The sequence below is a fragment of the Nelumbo nucifera genome, chromosome 4, assembly GCF_055504915.1.
Source record: "Nelumbo nucifera cultivar China Antique chromosome 4, China Antique-T2T, whole genome shotgun sequence".
Lineage (NCBI taxonomy): Eukaryota > Viridiplantae > Streptophyta > Magnoliopsida > Proteales > Nelumbonaceae > Nelumbo > Nelumbo nucifera.
In genome coordinates, this window is record NC_142652.1 from 45,958,964 (window position 1) to 45,983,988 (window position 25,025).

General features: G+C 34.9%; 1 protein-coding gene and 1 long non-coding RNA gene across 2 annotated transcripts; both read left to right on the top strand.

The window, feature by feature from the left end:
- Positions 1–124: 124 nt before the first annotated feature.
- On the top strand, positions 125–2,026 carry LOC148792249 (uncharacterized). The gene is made up of 2 exons (XR_016085390.1): positions 125–790; positions 1,031–2,026. It is a non-coding gene; the product is annotated as an uncharacterized LOC148792249 (long non-coding RNA).
- A 10,778-nt stretch (positions 2,027–12,804) lies between these two features.
- LOC104607004 (uncharacterized) lies at positions 12,805–13,842 on the top strand. Its single transcript, XM_010272490.3, has 2 exons — positions 12,805–13,216; positions 13,301–13,842. The coding sequence occupies exons 1-2, from the start codon at positions 12,969–12,971 to the stop codon at positions 13,587–13,589; spliced, it is 537 nt and encodes a 178-aa protein (XP_010270792.1). The 5' UTR covers positions 12,805–12,968; the 3' UTR covers positions 13,590–13,842.
- The last annotated feature ends 11,183 nt before the right edge of the window (positions 13,843–25,025 follow it).

Consider the following 25,025-nt stretch of genomic DNA (forward strand, 5'->3'; position numbering starts at 1 on the left):
TAAACCACTTCTAGTTCTCGAAAATTGCCATTCCTAGTAAATAATAAAATGTCCCTTTTGCCCTTGTTATTCTCATTTAAATTAATTCATTGTTGTTCATTCTCCCCTTCCTCTTACCACTAGGGATGGACACCAGTTGAACTTTTTACGAGCCAAGCGCTAGGCTTAACTCAAATCGAGCTTCGAGCCGAATTTGAGCTTTATATTATATTCGTATAGTAATCGAGCCGAGCCCGAGCATTCTGAAGTTCGGCTCGTTATATATAATTATATAATTTATATTATCATATATATATCTTGTACCTTTTCAATAAATTTTATTCGTGATACTATTTTATAATGATAGTCCCTTACACACAATGCAATTTCAGAAATCAAAAACCCTTCGACCTAACCTAACCCTTTGGAAGTTCAGTCTCCTCCCTGCTCTCTCGTCTCTCCTTTCCAAGTCTCCTCTCAACTCTCAAGCTCTCAGGCGGTTAGGCCTCAGCCTCTCACCAATCATCACCACCACAGCTCCGCCTCTCGTCTCTCTTCTCCTCTCAAGCTGTCCTCTCTCGTCTCTCCTCTCCTCTCAGCTCTCAACTGTCAAGCTCGCAGTCCTGCCGCAGTCCAGAGGCTCCAGACTCGTAGGTCGCAAGTCATAGCCGTAGCCCGTAGGTTGCAGACTCTTAGCCACAGGCCACAGCCTCTCCAGCCTCTCGCACAGTCTAGCCTCTCACGGTCTCACGCACACTCACAGACTCACAGTCAGTCGGTCACGAGTCACGACTCACTACGGACGTCAAAGGTGGGACAAAGACAAAAGACAGATTAAGTTTGCTTTCATCTTCTTTTCATTCTCTTCTGGGTTTGGGTTTTTTAGTTTTATTTATAATTTTCTAAGATTTTGAATTAGTTTCATTCGATTACAGAATTTATTTTTTCAAGAACACTCACAAACACAGTTCTGGGTTTGGGCTTTTTAGTTTCATTCTGTTTCAGAATTTATTTTTCCATTTCTGATTTGAATTGACCTCGAGCAATGCAGTTTTCTATCGAATCGAGTTTGAATACTCAATTATTCGGGGCCAAAATCCCTTGTTTGTCGATCTCCCTCGTGGGTCATATGCTCTCTTTATCCACCATCTAGAGAGAAATGGATTGCTATGTACTCAAATCATGGGACTAGTCTTTGGTGGCATCCAACGATTGCCCTCGAGATTGGCACGGGATAGTTTGCGATGAGTCAGCCTCCGTGGCTGGTATTGCTCTTGCGTCAACGGTTAAGGAGTAACCGAAGTCACAGGTGGTGAGAGAGATGAGGATATTAATGATGTGTGCAAAATAGAATGATATTAACATGGCAACTGGGACAAGGGTTATCCCATCCCTAATCCCACTGGGATCCCCATTCCATGATTTTTTATAATGTTAGCCATTTTGTTTTTATTTTATTTAAAATAATTAAAATTTACAATTTCATTATAAAAGATTCAAATATATTTAACTATATTTTTTAAAATATTAATATGCATATATTTATACATATATTAGTGGGATCTCAATGCTCTCCCCATCCCTAACCAGAAATGAGGCTTGACTGGATACCATGTGATGAGGCATTAATTGCACAGAGATGCTATTGAAGAGCAAACCTTCTTTAACTTTCAGCAAGGCTTCAAAGAGAGGTTTCTGGTTCTTCTCCTTCAAATACTGCAAACAACCAAGCGGAGTAATTGGGCTTCAAGCTTGAAATCAAGCTGATCTATGATACAATTGAAAGGCGCAATTACTTGGTTCCCCAAAAATTATAGAAAACAAATGAGGATATTTGCCTTTCCAGTGTTGTGAAGGATCCGCTCAACAGCAAGAGAAATTGTCATAATAACAGTGCAAACAGAAGCTGAGAAGCTACCATCCACCTGGTGTATACTCCAACGTTGCATCTGACTCTCCTTCTGCCATGATCTCTCGACCCCACTTGTTCTTTCCCTCTTCTTATATCTATCTATCTGTCTATTTTATATGTAAACATTAAAACAGATACTCAGCTGTTTCTTTTGCAGACTAGTGGGTGTCTGTGTGAAAGAGAGACAACAAAGAGAAGGGAGAAAAAATAAAAATAATCTAACGAACCAGTCCTTTCTCAATAGTCCAGACTCCAGAGAGAGAGTGAGAGTGATGGAGGCTTGTGTGGGGAAGGAGGAGGAATATTACCAAACAACTGCCATGCGAATTGTGTGGGAGAGAGAGAAGACGGACATAGTTGGAGGAATGGGTCCCACCATGTATATAGTGTGATTTGTTCTGAGGAGAGGTTGAATACTTTAGCTTAGCGCTGTTTCTGATTTGCTCTTCACAGAGCGCTCTTCTTCTGCGTTCTGATGGGTCGAACGAGAGTATTCTCTGGGGCATCCTCTAAATTCTAATGGGACGAACGAGAGAGAGGGAGACGTGTAGGGAATTTCTGGAGCAACATTTGATTTGTGGTGCTCGAACGCGTTGGCCGTTGGGGGAGGGAATTTCTGGATATGGCCGGCGGTTCGCGAAGCTACATTTCGGCAAAAGCTATTAGATGCCATGGTGTGTGGAATTTCTTGCAACCGTCGTGAAGAAGACAAAAATTTTAAACTTGTCTCAGATGTCAAAATAAATAAGAAGACGAAAATTTCCATTCTCTCTCTCGTTCTCTCCTCTCGTCGCTCTTTGTTGCAGTAGAAGCTTTCGTGCTTTAAATTTAAGAAGCCAAAGGCAAGGTAAGAACCTCATTTGCTCTTTTCTTCTTAGGTTTGCCCTTTTCTTCTTCTTCCGAAAATTTCGTTAAGAAATTCCAAAAAATTCGATTTCATTTGTCGAATCTCTGGTTCCGCGCCTCAAATGCGAAACCCTGTTATGGTTTCATTGAAGAAGAAGCTTTTATCTTGAGATTCATTCTTCAAATATGGTTTCATGTAACGACAGCAAAAGGGAAAAGGGAGAAGGGATTGAATGGGGAAGGAGCTTGATTGGCTTGGCCGCTCAACGGGGACGAGAAAGATTTGAAACACGTGGCTGACTTCTTTTGAGTTTATCGTATCATGGGACGCTACTGAAATGCATACAAATCACATAAATATATTAATAATAATAAATTAAAAATTGAATTATCTATGAATAAGATATAAAAACATGAAAAATGCATATTTTAATAGGCTATATGAAGAGAAATATTACAATAAATAATACGGAAACTCTATAACATTCAAACATTATACAATTATCATCATTCTTTCAATTTTATAATTATAATTTTCAATTTTTGTTAATTTTTGGAAATATTTATTAATTTAGTATTTTATTTAAATAACAACTATTTTTAAATAGTAAATATGTTTTTATTTTACACATATTTGTAAAATAAAACAAATAAATCATTTAAGGTAGATAAAATAAATTATATTTAATTTTCAGTTTTTATTAAATCTTTTAGGAAAATTAAATCTTAAATTATTCGTTTCAGTTTTTATAATTATAATTTTCTGTTTTCCATTAATTTTGTTGAGAAAATTTATTTATTTAGTATTTTTATATACTAACTATTTTTTTTTCAAATGTTAACCATATTTTCATTTTTAACATATAATTATGTGTAAAATAAAATATATAAATCATCTAAGGTAGATGAAATATATTATTTTTATAATTTTTATTTTTTATTAAATTTTTTGAAAAAAAAATAAATCTTAAATTATTTATTTCAGTTTTCATAATGCTATTTTTTTAACTTGTATTAAAGATGAAAAACAATCCAAAAGTACTCAATATACAATTTTGTCAATCTAAACACAGGATACGCCTCTGTATCAGTGTGTATCAGACCATATCTACCGATACAATGCAATATGACCTGATACAGAGGAATATCATACCGATACGCACGACTCATGGGATACATATCTAGTCGTAGTGTATCTTGTATCCATGGTCATGGATACGAATACGATGCACCCCGTATCGGAAGTATCATATTGATACCTTAATCCTTGGTCATGGTAGATTCAAAGCGAGAAAAACGGTTTTTATGAATGGCAAGTAGGGTATCCGTGCAAATTGCCCTACCCATTCCCGAACCTGCCAATTATCCCTAATTTCAAATTCGTCTCAAATCCATCTAACTTTTTCTCTCAATTTTCCAAACCCATCCCGACCCATTAAACCCCTTGACCAAAGGTTTTTCTACTAAAAAAAGTTTCTTAATGCTTATAATGTGCCTTGTACTTCAATCAATTAATAATAGTGCTAAATCTCTTAGCACTACTTTAAGCCACTAAGCTATCTCACCTTTTGTGTTATTTAATAAAATAAAATAGATTTTATTAACTTTTGTGTTCACCAAAATAGTAAATACATATATATATATATATATGATTAATAATTCTAACTAAAAATTAAAAGAAATAATATTTAAAATTAGCATTTTATAACTAAATTAAATAAGCAATCTATGAAATCCAAATTTATATCAAATGATGATTTTAATCCCAAGAAATTTATACAAATAAAATATTAATGATAGAATAATTATCTTAGTACTTAAAATTTATAAATTTGTGTATGATATATAATATAATAGGTTCATATCTATGCATCTCGGGTATCGGGTATCAGATACCATAAAGTCAAAACCCAAACCCTATAGAGTTTTGATAAACGGATCTCATTAGGACAGGATGGGTTGGATACCCGAAAATTCTCGCGAAATTGCCATCCCTAAAAAAGATGGCCCACATATCCGCCGAGATGATCAAAGTCCACCAATTCTTGATCCCCGTGATTTGAATTGCAAATATTAAAACAAATATGAAGCCAGTGATTCCATCATGAGAAAGTTGAACCAGAAATATTTGACAATTGTTTGGCTCTGCCGCATTGAAGAGAGATTAGAAGTTGTTTCCGATATATAGAAGAGGGACGAAAGAAAATATTGGATTTTAAAAAAGCTTTATATGTCACGTGTCTATGGATTTTAAAGGAACATTAACGGATATTAATGGTTGGAGTAGAATTAGTCAAATGTCAAAAACAACAAGGGTGATTTAAGACAATAATTAAGCAGGAAGGAGACAGTTTATCAATTAGGTAAACAGTAAGGGTAAGGGTAGTTTATAAAAAAAAATTATAAAATCATTTAAGTAGAGTTTAGTTCGTTGATTATGGGGTATAGGGAATTTCCAATACAACTAGTTTAGAAAGCTGCAACTTTTTGGAGTATTTTCTTAAAAGATTCCAGTGAATCTGATAGTTGGACAAATATCACCAATCAGAATGTTCAAATTCATCTAGCAGTGATATTTAATTACTTTGTATCTCTTTGTACAAGGAAAAGAAACTGCAGAATTAGACCTTTTAAGGGGGAACATTTTCTATGAAGTAAGAGTAAATAGAAGAAGAAAACAAAGATAAAAATAATCATAATTTCTCAAGCATGATATCATCTCTAATGGACCAGTTCCTCATGGTTGATAATAGTTTGTTATTTGTCTATAAATTCTAATATTCAATTACAACCAAATTTTGCAATTTTAATTCTTGGCTTTGATATACCTTGGCTTGGCAAGGATCAGTTTAACATAGCATACTTCAAATGAAGAATTTGTGTTGACTTACAACTGATTTTGCCCTCATCGAAAGGGAATGTCTTAGGACCTTCTTCTTCATGCATTATGGATTATAGAGAAGCCTTTCAATGAGGCAATTAGTCCAAGTTTTTGTAACTCATATCTTCTGTAAGGTATGTTTAGTTCATTCATCTTGAACCTTTCACTCAAATTTTTATTTCTCTTTAAATTCTTTATGAACTTTCTTCGAAATTTCTATTTCTCTCTTATAATTTATCAAAAGAAAAAAAAAATGCATAAAAATATTAAGTCCGTGAAAGAAAATAAGAATGAGAATTTACATATATAATTGATATTTCTCCATTTCCCCACTTCAAATTTCAAAAGCAGAAACCTATATAGAAAACAACATAAGGTTGATCAAAAGAAATAAGATGACTTCCTGTTTAGAAAGGCTTTTAAATGGTAGTTTTGCTTATGGAGAGAATGGAAGAACATTTCTAATTTCAAGGCATCACTAGAACTTGTAAGCATGAATTCTAGACAAAATCAAAGATCACTTTGTATTGCCATCTCAAGTAAGGAATTTAGGTTTAATTTGGAAAGAGTACAAGTACATATAAAATAATACAAAATACATGGTTTTGCACTCTACATATTTGTATTTATACTCCTTCCAAACTGAGCCCTAAGTTCAAATTTTAGAAGAAAATTCCACACAAAAAAGGGCTATCTAGGAGAAATATCATGTGAAAAATTTTAGCAACCCCACGGCCACAGGTGGAGAACCAAGATATATATTTGGAAGAGAAACATGGGTGCTTGGCCAGTTTTTTTCTTTTTCTTAATTAGCAAAAAGGAACAAAGAACCTTGTGAAGATCCACTAAGATGAAGAAATATATGTTAGATAGCCACTTGTTCACTGGCTATACAATGTTCAAAACAACATGCACAAACCAAATGCGTCATGATACACATACACATACACATACACACAATATCAAGTAGCGACTACCACCAAGAGTTAAGAAAGCTAATTAAGCATAGTTGATCTACACCACTCACTCGTTCAATACCCCTGCAGGTATAATCTTGGGTGCCTTTTGCTGCACATGCTGCCCATAGTTCCATATTCCTCTTGTCATACATGCTACGAGTGCTTCCCTGCTATGAAGTTGTAGGTCCACACAACATAAACTAACAGGCTGCTACGACAAATCAACTTGGGAACAGAAATCATGTTGCCAGTGGGAATATAACCATGTTGTGGGAACCAGGATGGGACTAAATAGCACCAACAAAGGCAATTCTGTCTAGTGTGGACTTGGGGTCGATTCCAATATTCACTCGTCAAATGTTGTAGGAACCAGTATGGGATTAATTTGATCAGCCATGGTCGACGAAAAAGTAAGATAAGTGAAATGGAGCATTAACAAGCAAGTGAAAGGATGGAGAAAGCAACTTAGGTGCTTAGCCATTTCAAAACATTGAAAGCAATGAGAAGGATGATTGAAGTCTTCTCTGGGTGCTTAACCGTTTCAGATTAAGCCGTTTCACACATGGTTTTTAAAACCAGACCGGACCGGACGATCAGACAAGAAAAACTGGTAACGTCAGCCCTGGGTCCGATTATACTAAAAACCAGAAATATTTAAAAAACGTTGAAAAAGTCAAAAAACCACTAACCCGGGCAGTCGGACCGTTAAACCGTTCGACCTAGGTACCGGTTCGCGGGTTCTCTTTTTCATTTTCAATGTTTTAAATAAAATAAAAAATAAAAACAAAAAATAAAATTCCTTTAATATCCCCATCCCAAATCAATTAATTGAATGTAGGGTTAGAACCCATTTTTGTTCTTCCCTCCTCTCAACCCTCACACCCAACCAACCACCTATGGTGGCCGGCACCTCCGGCGTTTGACGGCGATACACACCGACTGACGGTGATTAATGGCGATTGACAACGGTGAGTTTGTAGTGGCGGCCAATGTTTTTTGCGATTTCCAGCACTTCCAGGCTTTGCAGCAGGTGAGTTTGTAGTGGCGGCCATCCCTCACACCCAACCGACCACCTGCGGCCACCAGCACCTTTGGCATTCGATGGTGACACACACCAACCAACCGCGACTAACGGTGACTAGCGATGACAAATTTGTAGTGGCGGCCAGCGTTTTTTTTGCAATTTGCATCACTTCCAAGCTTTGTGGCAAGCAAGTTTGCAACGACGGCCATCCCTCACACCCAACCGACCACCTGCGGCGGCTAACACCTCCAGCGTTCGATGGAGACACACACTGACCGACCACAATTAATGACGACGGTGATGGCTAGCATTTTTTGCAATTTGCAACTCTTGGAGGCTTTATGGCAAGCAAATTTGTAGCACTTCCAAGTAAAAATTAGTGTAATTTTTTTTATCAATTAGGTAAAATTAATGTGTATTGAAGTCTTTTACATATCAATCTTGGTTGCATAGCAATCTATCACTCTAGAGTGAATGCTCATATTTCTCCCCTTTTATTTTGGTGCCAGGGGAAACTATCTCTGTGAATCTTGATTTTAGGTCAAGGATTTTTGCATTTTAGGACTTAACATTCTAGAGTTTTTTTTTCTGTATTTTTTGCAATTTTGTGTTTTATTTTTCTGTTTTTTTTCTGAATTTTTTTTTGTGTTTTTTCTGTATTTTTTAGATTTTTTGTATTTTATTTTTATATTTTGTACTATATTATTTTTTATTTAGATAGTTTTATTTTCTGTATTTTTTGTTTTTTATTTAATTTTATGCTATTTTTTATTATTTATTTTTAATTTATTTATGGCACCAACCCTTATTTTTGTCCTTTAAAGAAAAAGTTATCACACATGTGAGAAGGGAGAGGCCAAACAAAATGTGCAAGCAATGTAATGTGAGGCCCCTTGCCTTCTCTCTTTCCTCTTTCTATTATAGAAGATACAATGACATTCAATGTATTTATTTATTTAGAAGGCAAAATTAAATAAATGGAATTATCCTTAAGGCTATGTTTGGAATTGATGTAAATAAAAAACGATGTAAATATTTACATTGGTTCGGTTTTATCTGCATTTAGAAAGAATACATAATAATGATTGACGTAAAATTCCACTCTGATTCAGTTTTATATACACTTGGATGGAGTGGAGTTTTACATCATGAACCAGCCTAAAATCTCATTATATATAAAGTTTTACATCAATCGATATAAATACTATATCAATAAAATCAATATAAAAAGTCGCTTAATGATGATTCAGTGTAAAATACAATGGTCGATAAAAAATACTTGTACAATGATTCTAACACAACCTAAGGAAATTTGTTACAATTAATTACCCGATATAATTTATAGCAACAATACATAACAAAAAGAAGGGGAAGGAAAAAAAAAAAAAAGAAGAAAAGAAAGAAAGAAATGGAGGAAGAACAGCAGCTGTAATACATTAAATTATCACTTTAGAGAGATATAAAAGGTACTACCGAACAACTATAAAATAAAGTGCACATTATGCCCCCACACATGATCGTATTTTCTTTTTTGTTATTTTAAACATCCATCCATCATCATCATCATCATGAATGTACAATTTGAATGACTCGGATTGGGTTTTATCAAAATTTTGAATGAGAGTGGTGAACCCGATATAATGGAAAATGCTAACTCGGCCCCACCAGATTCGACATTATCATAGCAGCCTTATCTCAATTATATGCATCCTTTTTCTTTTCAACATACTCCAAAAATGCTCATGATCGTCGGGTTATGTCAAACTGAAACTGATGGCTCAATCTGGAGATGCTCAAAATTTCTTGTAACCCATAATATAGGCTCGGCCCAGAGCCAAACCTAGAACAAAGTGCAAAGTACTCCTCCCTACAACCGCACGCTTTGTGCCCAAATTGCATGACAAAATATTCTTTTTGAGACAACCAAATAAGTTATCTCATAAGAATATCGCCATGTATTGTTGAAACACTTTGGAGGGTGGTCACAAACCATCAGAATTGCCCTATTTGTGTAGCTTTACAGCACTAGGAAGCAATAATTTAAAAACTAACCTTGAACCAAAACCACTTTGATGTGTCTTTTAGCAATAAACTGATTGTTTTTTAGAAGTCTAACAATTTGTATTTTTGTTTTTTTCTGTTTGGTTGGGAAAAGATTTATTTGCCAAAAGATGCAGCCTTAAAAGACACGAAAAGACTATTTCAGACTATTTTTGGGAAGCTCCCAATGGAGTTTTTCAACTTATTTCATCTCGTCGTTGTGCAGAAAAACACACTTCCAACCAAACGGGCTATAGGCTATCAAGATATTTATGTAAAAGCTCACTATATGTCTTTTGACTGTCAGATCTTTCAGAAGATTTTTCAAAAAAGACTTGCCAAACGACACCTTAATTTGCTTAGTAAAATTGTCAGTTACAAGATAAGACACAAAAAATGTGATGTTTGGCATCGGTGGTGATTTCCCAGGAATCGGAACCACATAGGATCCACATCAGAATTTAAAAAATCAATGATTTTTTTTTCTTGTTTGGTTAGCCAATTATACCAATTTCTGGAAATCAGCTAAAAATCGATTTTTAAAATTGACCGTTTTCAAGGATCACATTTTCTGATTTTAAATAATTCTGATCTTTTGAGAATGACATGACATCTAACATGGCATTGAATAATAACTCTAATACAAAAATAATCAATACCAAACAAATTGAAAGCCAACTTCTCAAAAATTTACTTATATGATATAAATAATACCAAACAATAATTTTTTATAATTTTTCAAAAATCATTAACAATGAAAAATCACCATCAATGCCAAACATCACCCAATTCTGATTTTTTGGGTAAAATATGGGCTGCTTATTTGCACAGGTTCCTGAGTCGAACTGCCGACATCAACAACGGTCTTAAAACCATGACCCATTAAAGGGATATCTATGGTTGATAGTTCATAATGGTATTTTCTGGTCTTCAGGCTTTAAATTGGTGATTTGGGTAAATGGATTATTAATAAATATTAGTATGAACTTGATGTAAAGCAAAATCCCCAAATGGATTTCTCCAACCACAATAGTTCAGTGTGGTTTTTCAATGTATTTTTTATTTTTCTTGTGTATCATCTGAGTTATCCTTAAATCAAACTTTATATTTATAAAATGATATATTCATGGTCATGGGATATAATAAACTCCAGAGAGGTTATTCATATCTCAGTCTGGTCAGTATGTTTCTCCATCACATGGTTCTGACTAATTTTCTTGCTTCTGCCAAAAGAAATTCTTGTTTCCTTTGCTTTTTTTTTTAACTCTTGTCAGATCCTTTTTCCTTTGCCGAACAGTCTATTTCTTGCACTTTCTTCTTTGAGAGACTTCCCTATTACCTTCTTCAGACAGATGTGGTCCTTATATTTTCTCCATTATCTATATCTTATCACTTTTTTCAGGATTGATTTTGGTGGTGGAGAAACTCTTGCTAAGTTATTATCTCTATTATCTATTTATATATCTAATATTCTCTTGGTCTTTATTTTACATTAATTAATCTCAACTTGCCTTTGTCATAATCGAGTCTGTGATGGGCCAATAAAATCTTTAGCCAAAAGAACCCACAATAGAATAACAGAGCCCATCGTCATGTCATGTGCATTGAAAAGGACATACTTTGTCATGTGAAACCCTAACAAGAAGTTGATCCAGCCATGTTTGTGGGACCTACCACACTTGATATGCTTCCCCACATTCACCGGCACCACTCAGCAGAATTTCTCAAAATTGGGATAAATCCACAAACAAACCGAAATTCATCAAATCCCATAACCTCCTTTTTAATGACTTTGTCGGTCAATCCCTCCCCCGCCCCTCTCTCTCTCTCTCTCCACTTGACATAATTTCTCAGATTACGCCAACTCATCAAATCCCATAAACCTCTCCCTCTCTCTTTCTCTCTCTTGCATGGAAGGATAAGGATGGAGAGAAGATGTGGAGGAGATTCAAATATTGAATGGTTGACTGGTAGGAGCTGAGGAGCTGTTCTGTTTTGACTACTCCTCATAACTACTGCGACGTTTTAATATTGGAGTTGGGCCCTATTTAAACAATGACAGGTTTCATAGAAAACTAGGGGTAGCCTAGGTAGGGTAGAGTAAGGGTTGGGGCATTTAAAAATCCCATAAAAATGTAATAAATTACTGGCTAAGGACATGTATATCTTGTAAGGAGATTCATTCTTTTCACTATTTCAACCGTTTCGTCCCATTTTTTAGGTTTACTGCTTTTATCCACAGAGAATTAACATTTTAAAATGGTGAAATCTATCCGCTTATGCTTACATATGACAATGTCAAAATTTAGATCTGACCCAAAATTAGGGTTTGGGAGGTTGACTTAGGATACCCCTTTATAATATATCCACAGTTCGAGGGACTGAGCAGATAGAGATTGGGAATGACTAATGATATCTTAACAAAGCTAGAAAACAATAAGAGAAGCTTCCTGTGAACTTGTTGACAGGGATGAGGAAATTGTGGGAAAGGTTTCTTTGGACTGTATTTGGTCATGTTTCTCAACGATTCAACATATATATATTACAGAAGTGGTGATCAAATAAAGGTGATTAAAAAAGAATGTCTTCCATAACTTTTTATCCAATAAAAAAAAAGAAAAAAATGGGCTCTCTCACACACCCATTCACTAATTATTTATGACTTTTTAGGGTTTTTTATCAGAAATTAGAATAAGAATATAAATGGGTCCAAATTTACTTGATGGTCATCATCCTCTTCTTAATCCAATGGACCAAAACAACCACTTAATTCCTCCCACACCCATTTCAATATGTAGTCTATGAATTTATATATGGGGTCTATGATCAGGGTCATATCTACCAAAAGAAAAGGTGGGTCCAAATTGTATTTGTTTCTAGGTCTGATCATATCAGATGGTCATCATCCTCTTCCTAATCCAATGTGACACAATATCCTCACAAAGATTATTGCCAAATAGGAGATATGGATGAACTCAAGCGTGGAAAGCCTTATCCAAATCTGTTTCTTTTCCATAGTACGAATGGTGGGGGACAAGGAAAGCAAAAGTGGATAATGCCGAATCTAATTCAAACAATTAATTACCAAAACTTATCCTATTCCTCCCCAACAGAAACGCTAGCTGCAACCTTCTTATAGTTCTAAACGAACACCTCCATTTTCACAGTGATATAAATAAATGCCCATAAAGGTGAGTTCCCAACAAGAAAATACTTTAATGCTTATACGTGAGAATTCGGTTGTCTCGAACCAGACATCCTTGGCATGATTGATTGCTTAGAAGGCATAAGACAGAGCAAGAGAGTTGAGGTATCATCAGAGTGAAAATGGATTCTTCCTTCAGATCATCGAAGAACCAAAGAATCGTGGATGAAGAAGATGATGATCTTGGTTCTCTATCTTCCTCGTCTGATATTTCATGCAATTCGAGCTCCTCATCTGTATCGGATTTCCTGGATGATGCAACTTCTTCTACTACTTCTTCCTCCCCTCCTGGTTCATCTTCTTCATCCGAACAACTAGCTGAAGGTCCTCTGTATGAGATGTCCCCCCTCATGAAAGAGCTTCCCTTCAAGTAACTCTCTCTCTCTCTCTCTCTCTCTCTCTCTCGTTCTAACGATATTTGATGGTGTTCTGATCTGATCATTTCTCTTTGCAGGAGAGGGCTCTCAAAACACTTCCAAGGGAAGTCACAGTCCTTCACATCTTTATCTGATGTAAAATGCTTGGAAGATCTTGCAAAGCCTGAGAATCCCTACAAGAAGATGAAATCCTGTAAAAGCTATGCAAGTTTATCAGCTTGCTCCCCCAAAACTTGGACCAAGCCCATCTCAAAGAAGGCTTCCAGAGGTTCTTGTTCTTCACTCAGTGCAAGGAGGAGTAACAGCTTTCTGGGCAACAGCAGGCCCCCAATACCTCCACAAAGGGTTAATAGTTTGTTTGCTTGAATGAATGGGTATTAGGGGATAGAGCCAATTAATTTCTTCTGCAAATCTAAGGAAAAGTCATGGAGATTTTACAAAGTTTTAAAGATTTTGTTTCACCTTAACCTTTTTCTTTCTTTTCTTCCTTCTGGGTCCTGAAGATTAAATGATTAATTTATGATCTTTGCACTGCAGAGAAGATCTGAAGTTTGAGCAACTTACAGGAATTATAGTAGTTTTATTTTTAATTCATTTAATAAATATTATCATTATTTTATGTTCTGGGTATCAGGATTAGATAGTGAATTTTATTCTCCTTAACCATTGATGCTTCAAGATGTTTCGTTATCCGAAGACAATGAAAATTTGTTTAGATTGCTTGGGTGTTCATCATCCGAAGACAATGAAAATTTGTTTAGATTGCTTGGGTGTTCATCATCCGAAGCAAGAGATCTATGTCAGTCGATTTTAAGGCATGGTTTCCTTGGCTACTGTTTTCAACTTCTTACGCAGGAATCGTTTCCATCTCTCCCCATCTGGTCACCAATCTGGAGTGTGATTGCTGGTCCCACCCCTTGATAGACCAAATCAAAATTTGATATTGTCGGCCGATTGGATTCTGACCAGCTTTACTTGTAAATATGGGAAAGAATAAGGCATCTGTGCAAAAAGTTGATGGATGCCCAGTTGTCAGAACATCTCTTGGATTAATGGTCATAAAATATTAATACTCACTTCTTCCAACAAAGATCACAAAACCAATACCTAGGGTATATCTTCATTATCTTGGGCAGTGTTCCAGCTGAACTGGATGGATGCTTGGTTGAATGGGTCTCTCTCAGTAACCCACGGCTACAAAAAAATAAATCGAAAAGCCAAATCGACTGAAAAAATTCATCGAAACCAAATCAAAAAATTGATTAATCGAATTGTTCCGTTCGATTTTGGTTAATCAATAAAAAAATGATGATTAATTGAACCGATCCCTATATATATATATTTATATATTTCATATATATATGTATATTATATTATATATATTTTATATTTTTTATATATTATAAATTAATAAATATGAATTGTATATATAAATATATATATATATATAACTTTTTATTATATATTTATATATATTGTAAAATTAAAAAAAAAAAAATTGATAAACTGAATTAATAGTTACTAAATCGATTGACCGAAAGGTTTTGATTCTTTTTCACGTTCTAATTTTTTAAAAATTGGTAGTACTGGTTCAATTAAAAAAAAAAGGCCCAGGGTTCTGAATCATAAGCATCCCAACCCATGGCCAAAGGCCCAATCCACCCTATATTAGGTAGAACAATCCATATAAAATCTATCAATTCATCTTTGAGATGATTCCATGCAACATTTGAGATGTGTGGTGTATTTCAATCCACACCTAATGTTATGATTCCATGCAACATTTGAGATGATTTATGTTGTTAAGCATTAAAAACAATATTTTTTAATAGAATACATAATAGAGAAATATTAGTAAACTACTAACGATATTAATAATTAATAAAAACAATATTAATAATATTAAATAACAAATAATAATATTAATAATAATTAAAAATGAGTAATAATATTAATGATAATTGATAATATTATTAATAAAATTTAATAATAATTAAAAATATTATTAATATTAATAAAATTCATATTTGAAACTTATTAATTAATAAAATAATATTTATAATAAGTAGTATTATTAATTATTAATTATTGATAACATTAATTGATAAAAGTAATTATTTATATTAGTAAAATTAATATTCAAAAGAAAAAACTCTAATTCGATGGTCGTTTGTTACCACCTGAATATGAGTCCCACCCACCATAAGGTTCCTTCTGTCTCACTACAATTCCTAAACTTAATGACCATGATGTAGGCTTTATCTATTCCTTAACAGATCTACTTTGCCCCTAAATAAATAGTTGCTAGGAGCCCCCCAATTCCCTATTTTCACCTTCGGCCATTGTTAAACCTCAATTCAAATCAAGGCTTGAATGTGATGGCCCAACACTGTCAACCCTGATGAAGGGCCTTGCATGCTCATAATGAATGATGGATGGTTGGGACTTGGGAGTAAGAGGGGTTGGGGGCTGGAGAGCCCACTTTTTGTGGCACCACAAGGGCTTCCCTTGAATCAATCATGTATAGAACAAAGGCAGGTCCATACATAACTGGTGAAAGAGATAAAGAAAGCCCCACGTGAGGCCACTATAACTAAACAGTGGAGGTGTGGATGTATAAATGTTGTATTTCTAGGGTAAACGTTTTATTGAAAAATGTAACTTTAGAGGTTGTTTGAGCCTTGCACAAGCAATTCAATTCTTGAAAAATCTAGAACATCTTGGGAAACGTAGAGAACTGATCTAGTATTAAAAAAGTTTGAAATCGATTCATGTGACATCAATGAAAATAAAAGCATTGGTCTAAAGATTGTTTGGTGTTTCTTCTTTGTAAAAAACTTGCATATACAATGCATGTGCATGCAACACTACATCTTTGTACTAATCCAACGGTGCAGAAATAATTAACACAATTAATCTATAAATAATATTATTAATCATGATTAATTTAAATATTAAATATATTGAATGCTTAAATAGTTGACATGATTAATTTGTATTATTATATAAATGAAAAATATTAATACACACATATTTTAAAATATTAAAATAAAAAAAAATAACACAATAAACTATATAAATAATGTAAATTATTAATTTATACTATTACAAACTGAAAAATGATTAATATGATCACTCATGTTTAAATTAAAATATTAAAAATATAGAAATACATAAATAAATAATATAATAAACTATGCATTGATAATGCATATGATTAATTTCAAATATTAAATATTTGAGAACAAAAGATAAATATAAAACATTAAATTAACATGATTGTTTTCAAAATATTAAATTAATATATAAATACATAAGCCGCAAAATAATATAATTAACTACATAATAATGTACATGATTAATTTAAATTATTAAATATTCGAGAATAAAAGATAAACATACTGGTTGTATTAATATTGATTGAGAATGTTTGCATACTACATTATAAACTTAAAATTTCAAATACAAAAGTGTTTCGAATAAAAAACCGTAATGAAGAATGAAATATATTAACCGTGAATAACAAATATATCACTTTTAACACTATCAACCAATAAAGAAAGAGGAGAGAGAGAGAGAGAGAATTTGGTAACAAGTATCACTTAACAAAAATATTCAACATAGTCTATTGTTTGCTTCATATATATGTTTACTACCATAACATTCCTTGTAAAGTTATTCTAGCAAATATAGAAAAATCCAATGATGTGTGGCAAGTGTTCTACTTTGATAACTTGATGGTGAATAGAGCCATTTCAAGTAATAGCCAAAACATGAAACAAATTACATTGCACCCACAACAAGCCAATAAAATCAACTTCTTTATGGCTTCACACCCATCATTGCCATGAGTAGACATAACATTCCCTTCTCGAATTCTCAATGGTAGTTGTTCTCCTAAATATTGATTAACCTAGTTGGCCATCAAGTTTTCAACTTCTCATCTCTCTAATTTTGAATCATGTCGTGCTTCTCTATTTATGAAATCGTAATTAATAAAGCAAGTTGCCACTATATACCTTTGAGATTGTATCTCACAAGGAGACATATATTTTTAGGATGGGGAACTTCCCCTTCAATCTGCCTAAACATTGTTCAATGACATTCCTTAGTGAAGTATGGGTGAAGTTGAACAAACCTTTTTCTAAATCTACCCGATTGATGGTGAAACTCACTCAAATGATATCTTGTTCCAAGATAAAGAGTAAGATATTCAGGTGCACTAGCAAATCTAGAGTCTACAATGTAGTATTTCCCTACAATTTATAATTTACGGGGGATTAATCTATTTAAGGTATGTAAATAAAACTAAGTTGAAAGTTCATGAAACTATAGGGGGTGTTTTAGTAAATGACCCAAAACATATTTGTATGATCCAAAAAGCATCATAGTTCAAAGTATATAAAGTGGGCATCTATGGTTTAGTGATATAAAAGAGAGTTGTCCAAACAAACATAGGATGTTAAAATTTGGTAATAGAAAAAGAATCAGAAAGCATAACCACTCCAAAAAAGTCCTATGCTAGACCTCCTAACATATTCCCAAAACCCAAACAAAGCATCCCTCCCTCCTCAAACATCATGTCCATCCAATGTATGCAACCAAGTGATCCTTAGTTCATCTAACATGTTGGTAAACATGAACCTCTAAATATCTTCTTTGAACAATTTCGTTGCATATATACAAATAGCATTGTGGAGGCAAATTATGGGTTGCATATATGTCATTCAAGATTAAGATGCAACTATCAACACTTTGCTACTCCTTGATTAAATCATTAGATGGCTCATCTTGACCTTTCATGGCCAAGCATCTCCTTCTCAAGGTTCAGCTTTTGCACCTCATACTTAAGTTTACTAGCCTCAGCCCAAATGGACATTGCTACATCTGAGGAGGAGGGTGTAGCCTTTCATTTCTTCTTCTTCAAGGTCAGTAGTCCACCAACCTTAGTTTGACGATCAATTATGTACTTAACATCTTCATCATTTGCTTCAAATTCACAAGTCATTGGAGTTTTGGGACCACAGTTATGAACAACTAGTTGTGTCTCAAACACTCCATCCTCATTATCAAATGGTATTTGTATACAACTATAGGCATGTTTGTTAGTGGCTTGTGTTCCTAGGAAGACAAATTCCAACTCATTCCAATATTCATATTTTTTGAACCTAAACTTCTAGGCCCATCCATGTGTCGACAAAATTTGTGTTAAAATGAAATTAACTTTGCAAGTATAAGCAACTACATGCATCAAACATATCATTATGCCTACATACTTAACTTGATATATATTGGCCCATACGTCATCATTTGTCGTAGGCTTCTTTGTCTTAGGGTCAATAGTAAACCTCATGTGAGAAAGCAAAGTATTATACTGAGCCCTCCTCCTCAATGCATTATACTTGTTCTTAAATTGGGAGTGCACATAGTAACTTTTGTGAATCCTATTGAAATTCTCTTGAATGTACTTTGGCTACTAGAGCTTGAAGTTGATCTATTATTGCCTTTTACCATTTTCACCATTAATTAAGTCAATGAGAGTCTTTTCTTTGGCATCAGTCCAACTTGCATTGACCTTGGTCATCTTGTCCTCAATTTCAATAATAGTTGATGCATCTATCCTATTAAATAAATTGTAATTAGATAATAGTTAAAGATGTGTAACCGCTCTTGTCATTATTGCCTCCAACTCATCTATAAATAGACTTATGTAAGGGATGTTCCATTCCTCTATAATCACCCAATCCTATATTTACGACTAATGCTAATATTTGATCATGAATTTAGAATGACAAATATGTATTAAGACTGATTATAGCAATCTGAATAAATAGCAAAAACAAACAACATCGTTCATTCACGAGTTCATAGTCAAATCAAGTTAGCAAATATTAACGAGAACTCTTCTTCGCATTAACTCTCTGTCCTGTTCGGACTTTAAGGCTATGGATTGAATCCCTAGGTGGCAACTATGATGAATCCCAAGGGTGATCTTGCTCTCTCTTCAAAACCCTCTTTTGTGTCAATGCTCTCTCATTTCTCTCCTTTGTCCAAACTAGTTTTAGACATTCTAGTTTTTGATGCAGGCCTAAAGCATAGTCTAAAGAATGAAGTCTGGGTGACAACTCTTGACTCCAAACATATTCTCATTCGTTTTGTTGAAGAAGATGATTTCCTCAAAGCCTGGCTGAGAGAGGTTTTTAAAATCAAAACCTGTTTGTTCAGATTATTCAAGTGGGTCCCTAAGTTAATTTGAACTTGGCTAGGAGCCTTCAGTGGTTCTAGTTTGGATCAACCTTCCCTTCCTTCTAGTAAACTTCTATGTAGAAGGATTGCTTCATTCGGTTGCTCTGGTAGTTGGACCCATTTTGAAGTTTGATCAAGCAACTGTAACCCTAGCCAGAACTTCAATGGATAGGGTTTGTGTTGAACTTGACTTACTAAAAAAACACCCAACTAGGGTTTGGATTGGTATAGGTCGCAATGGCTTATGGCAAGAAGTTGTCTATGAAAACCTTCTAAATTATTGCAAGAACTGCTTCAAGGTTGGCCATGAAGCCTTAGTTTGCAAACATAACAAAGCCAACCGTCATGCTAGAAGATCTGAAAGTTCTTCAAAGGAGAAGAAAGAGACGGATAAAGACGAGGAAGTTATCGAGGTTTATGTTCCAATGAAGCCATACATAGTTGTAGATCTGATAGTCTCCCCCCACCCCCACCCCAGGTTTCCTCTAGAAAACCCTAGTAATTTCCATCACTCTAATCCTCAAGAGACAAACATTACTCCCCAACCCTCTCAAGTCATGGCAGCCATAGAATCAAAAAATGAAGCCCAAGTTTCAAATCTCATTCTATCAGTTTCAGATTTAGAAATTGAGGAGATACCATCCCTATGTATTCCAGTCTCCAAAGATGATTTATTGGTTGTTCGAAGCAAAGATGATGCTAGTATTCTAGAGGCACCTTCTCGTGGTTCTCTATCTGAACACAAAAAGAATAGAATGGTAGTTTCTATTGATGAAATTAGGTCCTTTCAGTCCTCCATTGATGTCAAAATTCAAACATTTGAACAAAATCAGAAGTACTTGCTGATTCAAATCCGTACACTAGTTTTCAGTAAGTTAAAACAAAAAACAGGAAAAAAAAAGAAAGGATTATAGTTCCCAAGTTGGTGAGAAATAGGTAACTAGATCCCAAGGGGGTCTAGGTACGTCTTTTGTTTCATTTTAATTTATGAATATTTTATTGGGATTATAGCTGATAGGGCAACTTTTGGGCCCTAATATCAATAAAAGTAATATTATTAATAAAATATAAAAAATAGGTTAACTTTTTAAAAATTATATCAGTTAAGGGCAAAAATACTATTCATATTCTTCCTCTTACAATCCGTTCATTAGTGCCACCGCCTCTAGCAACACCTCCGCCGCCTTTGGAAACGCCTCCGCCCATCTCCGACAACACCTTCACCTTCGCCTTCAGCAACGTTACTAGAACTTCCTTGTACCTTGCTGTGAACTTCTCCCATCTATCCGGCAACGTTGCCAGAGGCGGGGACAGAGGTGAGCGGAGGTGACGGCGTTGGGCAGAGAAAAGAACCGAGTCAGAGTTGAGCAAGTTGATGAGAAGAAGTGAAGATGCAAAGGCTAATGAGAAGGTCATCAGCATATTTGCTGCGCAGGAGAAGAGCTGGTTGAGTGAAAGGAAGAAAATCCGTTAACAGATTGGAACTCTTCTAATTGAATTGCAGGTTCTCAAGAAAAAGAAAGAAGTTAAGTCAAGTCTAAGTGAAAAAGGTATGGGAGAAAGAACATTTGATACAATCTTGAGACAAGGCACTACAGGAAGAGGAAGGGATGAGGAAGGAGCTAGAAGAAAAGCTACGGAAGGTCGAAGCCATCATGGAGGAATTAAGGGAAACTGTGAAAAGACAAAATCATGAGCATTCTTCTGAGCTCTGAAAAACAAGACTACCTTCATTGAGATTGTCTCAAACCAGTGGCAACTTGAAGCGAAGATGGGTCGTGCTCTGCAACAAGTGGAGGTTGCAAAGCAAGAACTTGACTTCGTCTTCAAGGAGAAAGAGGAGTCAATCTCAATGGTCTAGAAGCTTTCTTTGGAGATTATAAAGTTGCGCAGGGATTTGGAATAGAAGGATAAAATCTTGTCCACCTTGCTGAGGAAATCCAAATTGGATACAACTAAAAAACAAATGCTACTGAAGGAGATTAAAACAAATCCAAAATGGGTACAAGGAAGTTTTGGCAACGTTGCCGGAGGCGGGGGTGGGCAAAGGCATTGTTGGAGATGGGCGGAGGCGGCAACACTAATGAATGAATTGCAAGAGGAAGAAGATGAACAATGTTTTTGCCCTTAATTGATATTATTTTTAAAAAATTAACCGATTTTTGAAATTTTATTAAAAATGTTACTTTTATTGATATTAAAGCCCAAAAGTTGCCCCTTATCTGCTATAATCCCTATTTTATTTTGGAATGCCATGGGTTTGAGAAACAAGCCCACAATTTGTGGACTTAGAAAGTTGAAAAACTCTCATGATGTTGGTATCATAGCCATAATTGAACTTAAGATTCCAGTGATTCAAATGCATTTTATCGTTAGAAGACTCAACTTTAGTGGAATGACTATCAACCGTTTTGAGGATTCTCATATTGCCATTTTATGGCACTCAACTGTGCCTACTGACTACTAAATGTTCTGTCAATTGCTTTGTGGAGATTGCAGATGATGAGCCTTTTAGAAAGAAGACAACTTTGGCATTTACTCTCAGAGGCCTTACTTGGTATTGATTTGCCATGTCTTCTTCTGGGGGACTTTAATGCTATTCTTAATGAAGATGAAAAGATATGGGGTAAGACTTTAATGCTATTCTTAATGAGGAAGAAAAGATATGGGGTAGCCGTCCAAATTTACAGTCCATGAGGGAGTTTCAAGATTTTGTTCTCTCTGTGGGTTTGCATGATTTGGGCTTCTCTAGAAATACTTTTACTTGGTGCAATGGTAGACGAGGTAATACTTGTGTATGGGCTAAACTTGATAGGGGTTTGGTTAATAGTCATTGGCTATCTTCATTTAATTCCAATATGGTTACACATCTGAAGAACTTATATTCAGATCATTCTCCTATTTTATTCAAAATGCCAAATGATAACAAAAACCACCCAACTATGTTCCGCTTTCAAGAGATGTGGTTAAACCATGAGGATGATTTTCTTAATACCGTTGGAAGTATTTCAAAACATTAAAACAATAGAAGGCGGGGTGCTCAGAAAGGAAGTTGAACACGCCCAACTAAACTAGATCTCCTAAAAGCCATAATGCCCTCTTCAACGCTGGACAAAATCTTCACCATTGGCTTCTTTAGGAGGAAATCTATTGGAAGCAAAAATCCCATGTTATGTGGCTTGCCGAGGGAGACAAAAACACCCATGGGATAGGTAGTAGGCTATGTTATGGGCTTGAAACTTGAAGCTTGCAAGTTCATTATAATTTCTTTGAAACAAAAACAAAAAGTTTTGATATCTATAAAAAAAATTTGCCTAATTGTTGTTTTCAATTTTTTTGACGGATAATCAAGTATTTTATTATTATTAATAATAAAAGTAAGTAGACAAATTCATACAAAACTGATATCCATAAGGAGGCGTGAGTTGCTGCCTCAAAAAACAAAGTAAAATTACAAATGAACCCAGAATAATTGATCCCTGTTCACCTCTTGCTTAGCTAGTAGGTTAGCCATCTCGTTTGCTGACCTCCTCTCCTACTGAACTCTAACTGTGAGATTAGAGGTAAGCCATTTGAATGTTTTCATTTCTCTCCTAAAAGACCATGCTACTGTCTATGTTTCTTTCAGCCACCCAATTACCACTCTAGAGTCACCTTCAATGACCAACCTCCTAAAGTTCAGTTCTTTAGCAATCTGTGCTCCATGTAGAGCAGCTTGCACCTCTGCACTAACTATATTTGGCACATCAATTGGGCACAAGAATAAGGCCACAATCTGTCCCTCTTCATTCATAAAGACACTCCCAATGCCAAAGGGTCCAAGATTGCCAATGCTACTGCCATCAAAATTGAACTTTATGAAACCTTCTTCTAGTGGCTACCAATCTACAACAGGTTTATCCTTAATGAAGAAGAATTTGCATTAGATACCTAGTTTCTCTGTATGTCATCAAAGGAGTAAAGTGAGAATGAATCTAATGATTTGGCCCAGCTTATAGCCCTCAGTAGTAGACATTCCCAAACAGTATCTACATCCCTTTCTTTATCATTAAAAAGTATGTTATTTCTTTCCTCCCAAACTTTCCATACTAGGGCAGCCCTAACACATCTCCATAGGATTCTACCTCTTCTCTTAGCCACCTAAAAGTCGTAGGGCCGAAAAGCCCCCCAGTTTGTGGAGGCATCTCCCACCTACCCCCAAAAGGTCAATTCTTTTCCCAAAGATTTACAATAAATGGATAAGAAATTAAAAGATGGTAGCAACTCTCTCCATTTTTTTTGCAAAGGAAACACTAACTTGGGGATATGTAGAGGTTAGGTCTTTTCTTTGCAATGCATCCAATGTGTTTAATTTCCCAAGGGAGGCTTCCCAATAGAGGGCTCCAACTTTAGGAGGAATGGATTTAGTCCAAATTTCTTTCCAAAAAAGGGTTGAGGGTTAGTGACTCTACACAATTGAGAGAAAAAAGAGGCACAAGAAAAAAGACCTAGATGGTTGGGAGTCTAGATTCTAACATCAGGTTTAGAAGGGTCCAAGAAAGCATTCTCTAGGGTCTTGATCAACAAAGTAGCTTTATCAATTACAGAATCTCTTAAATCTCTTTTGAAATCCAAATTCCAGTTGAATCTAGAGGATTGGGAGAAAGAAACAAATCTTAGAATGGATTCACTTTTAAAAAGGGAGAGGGAAAACAAAGATGGATAGAGATCCTTAAGGGTGGAATTACCAGTCCAGGGTCTTGTTGTTTTCATGTTTAACCCCATTTTAATCTTAAATCAGAACCATGTCTTAAGTAACCAACATTATCATTGTCCTACAAATGCTTAGTTCATCATCTAAATGTCATACTTCTTTAATCAAGTTTCAATACATATATTGTATTTCTTTTTCTTATGAGAAAGCTTATTTTTAGCGGTAATAAATAAAAAATTTCCTTGATGTCTATGCAAGTCCCTAAATCTTCTCTCAGACTCTTGTATATAGATCTTTATTTGTTGTTTTTCTTTTTGCTCATAAGTAGGTAAATGTGCTTGTATTAACTTCCTATGAAGCTACATTGGCAAATCCAATGTTTCTTGAATATTTTCCCAATTTCCTAGATTTACCACATTTCTAAGTGAAACTTTCCTACATATGCATAAGATATTTTCTAATTAATCAAATGCTCAAACATTTCACCAACTTAAAGGACAGAGTGCAATGCAACTCTATTTGAACTTATATTTATTAGAATTGACATGGTTTTGTCTATCAAACGGTCAGGAAGTTGATTAAAAGAAATTGGTTGCTATCAAACATGATTTTGTTTATGAGAAACATGAATCAAATGGCTATGCCAAACAAGACTGGTGATTCTTAAGATGAAAATTCTCAGAATCCATTCTTTTCTGAAAGGATTTTGAGAATGAGAATCCTTGGAATTGATGCCAAATTAGTGATTTAAGAATGCACTCCTTTGGTGTGCCTAGGTGCATTTTGGGGTATGCACCTCGCCTAGGTCCTAGGTGCACGCCTAGTGTGCCTGTTGTGCCTTGTGCCTCAGCCCAGGTGTGCGT

Coding starts and splice junctions, on each gene's coding strand:
- LOC104607004 (XM_010272490.3), top strand. CDS start 12,969: ATGGATTCTTCCTTCAGATCATCGAAGAACCAAAGAATCGTGGATGAA. Junction 13,217..13,300: donor ATGAAAGAGCTTCCCTTCAA/GTAACTCTCTCT, acceptor TTCTCTTTGCAG/GAGAGGGCTCTCAAAACACT.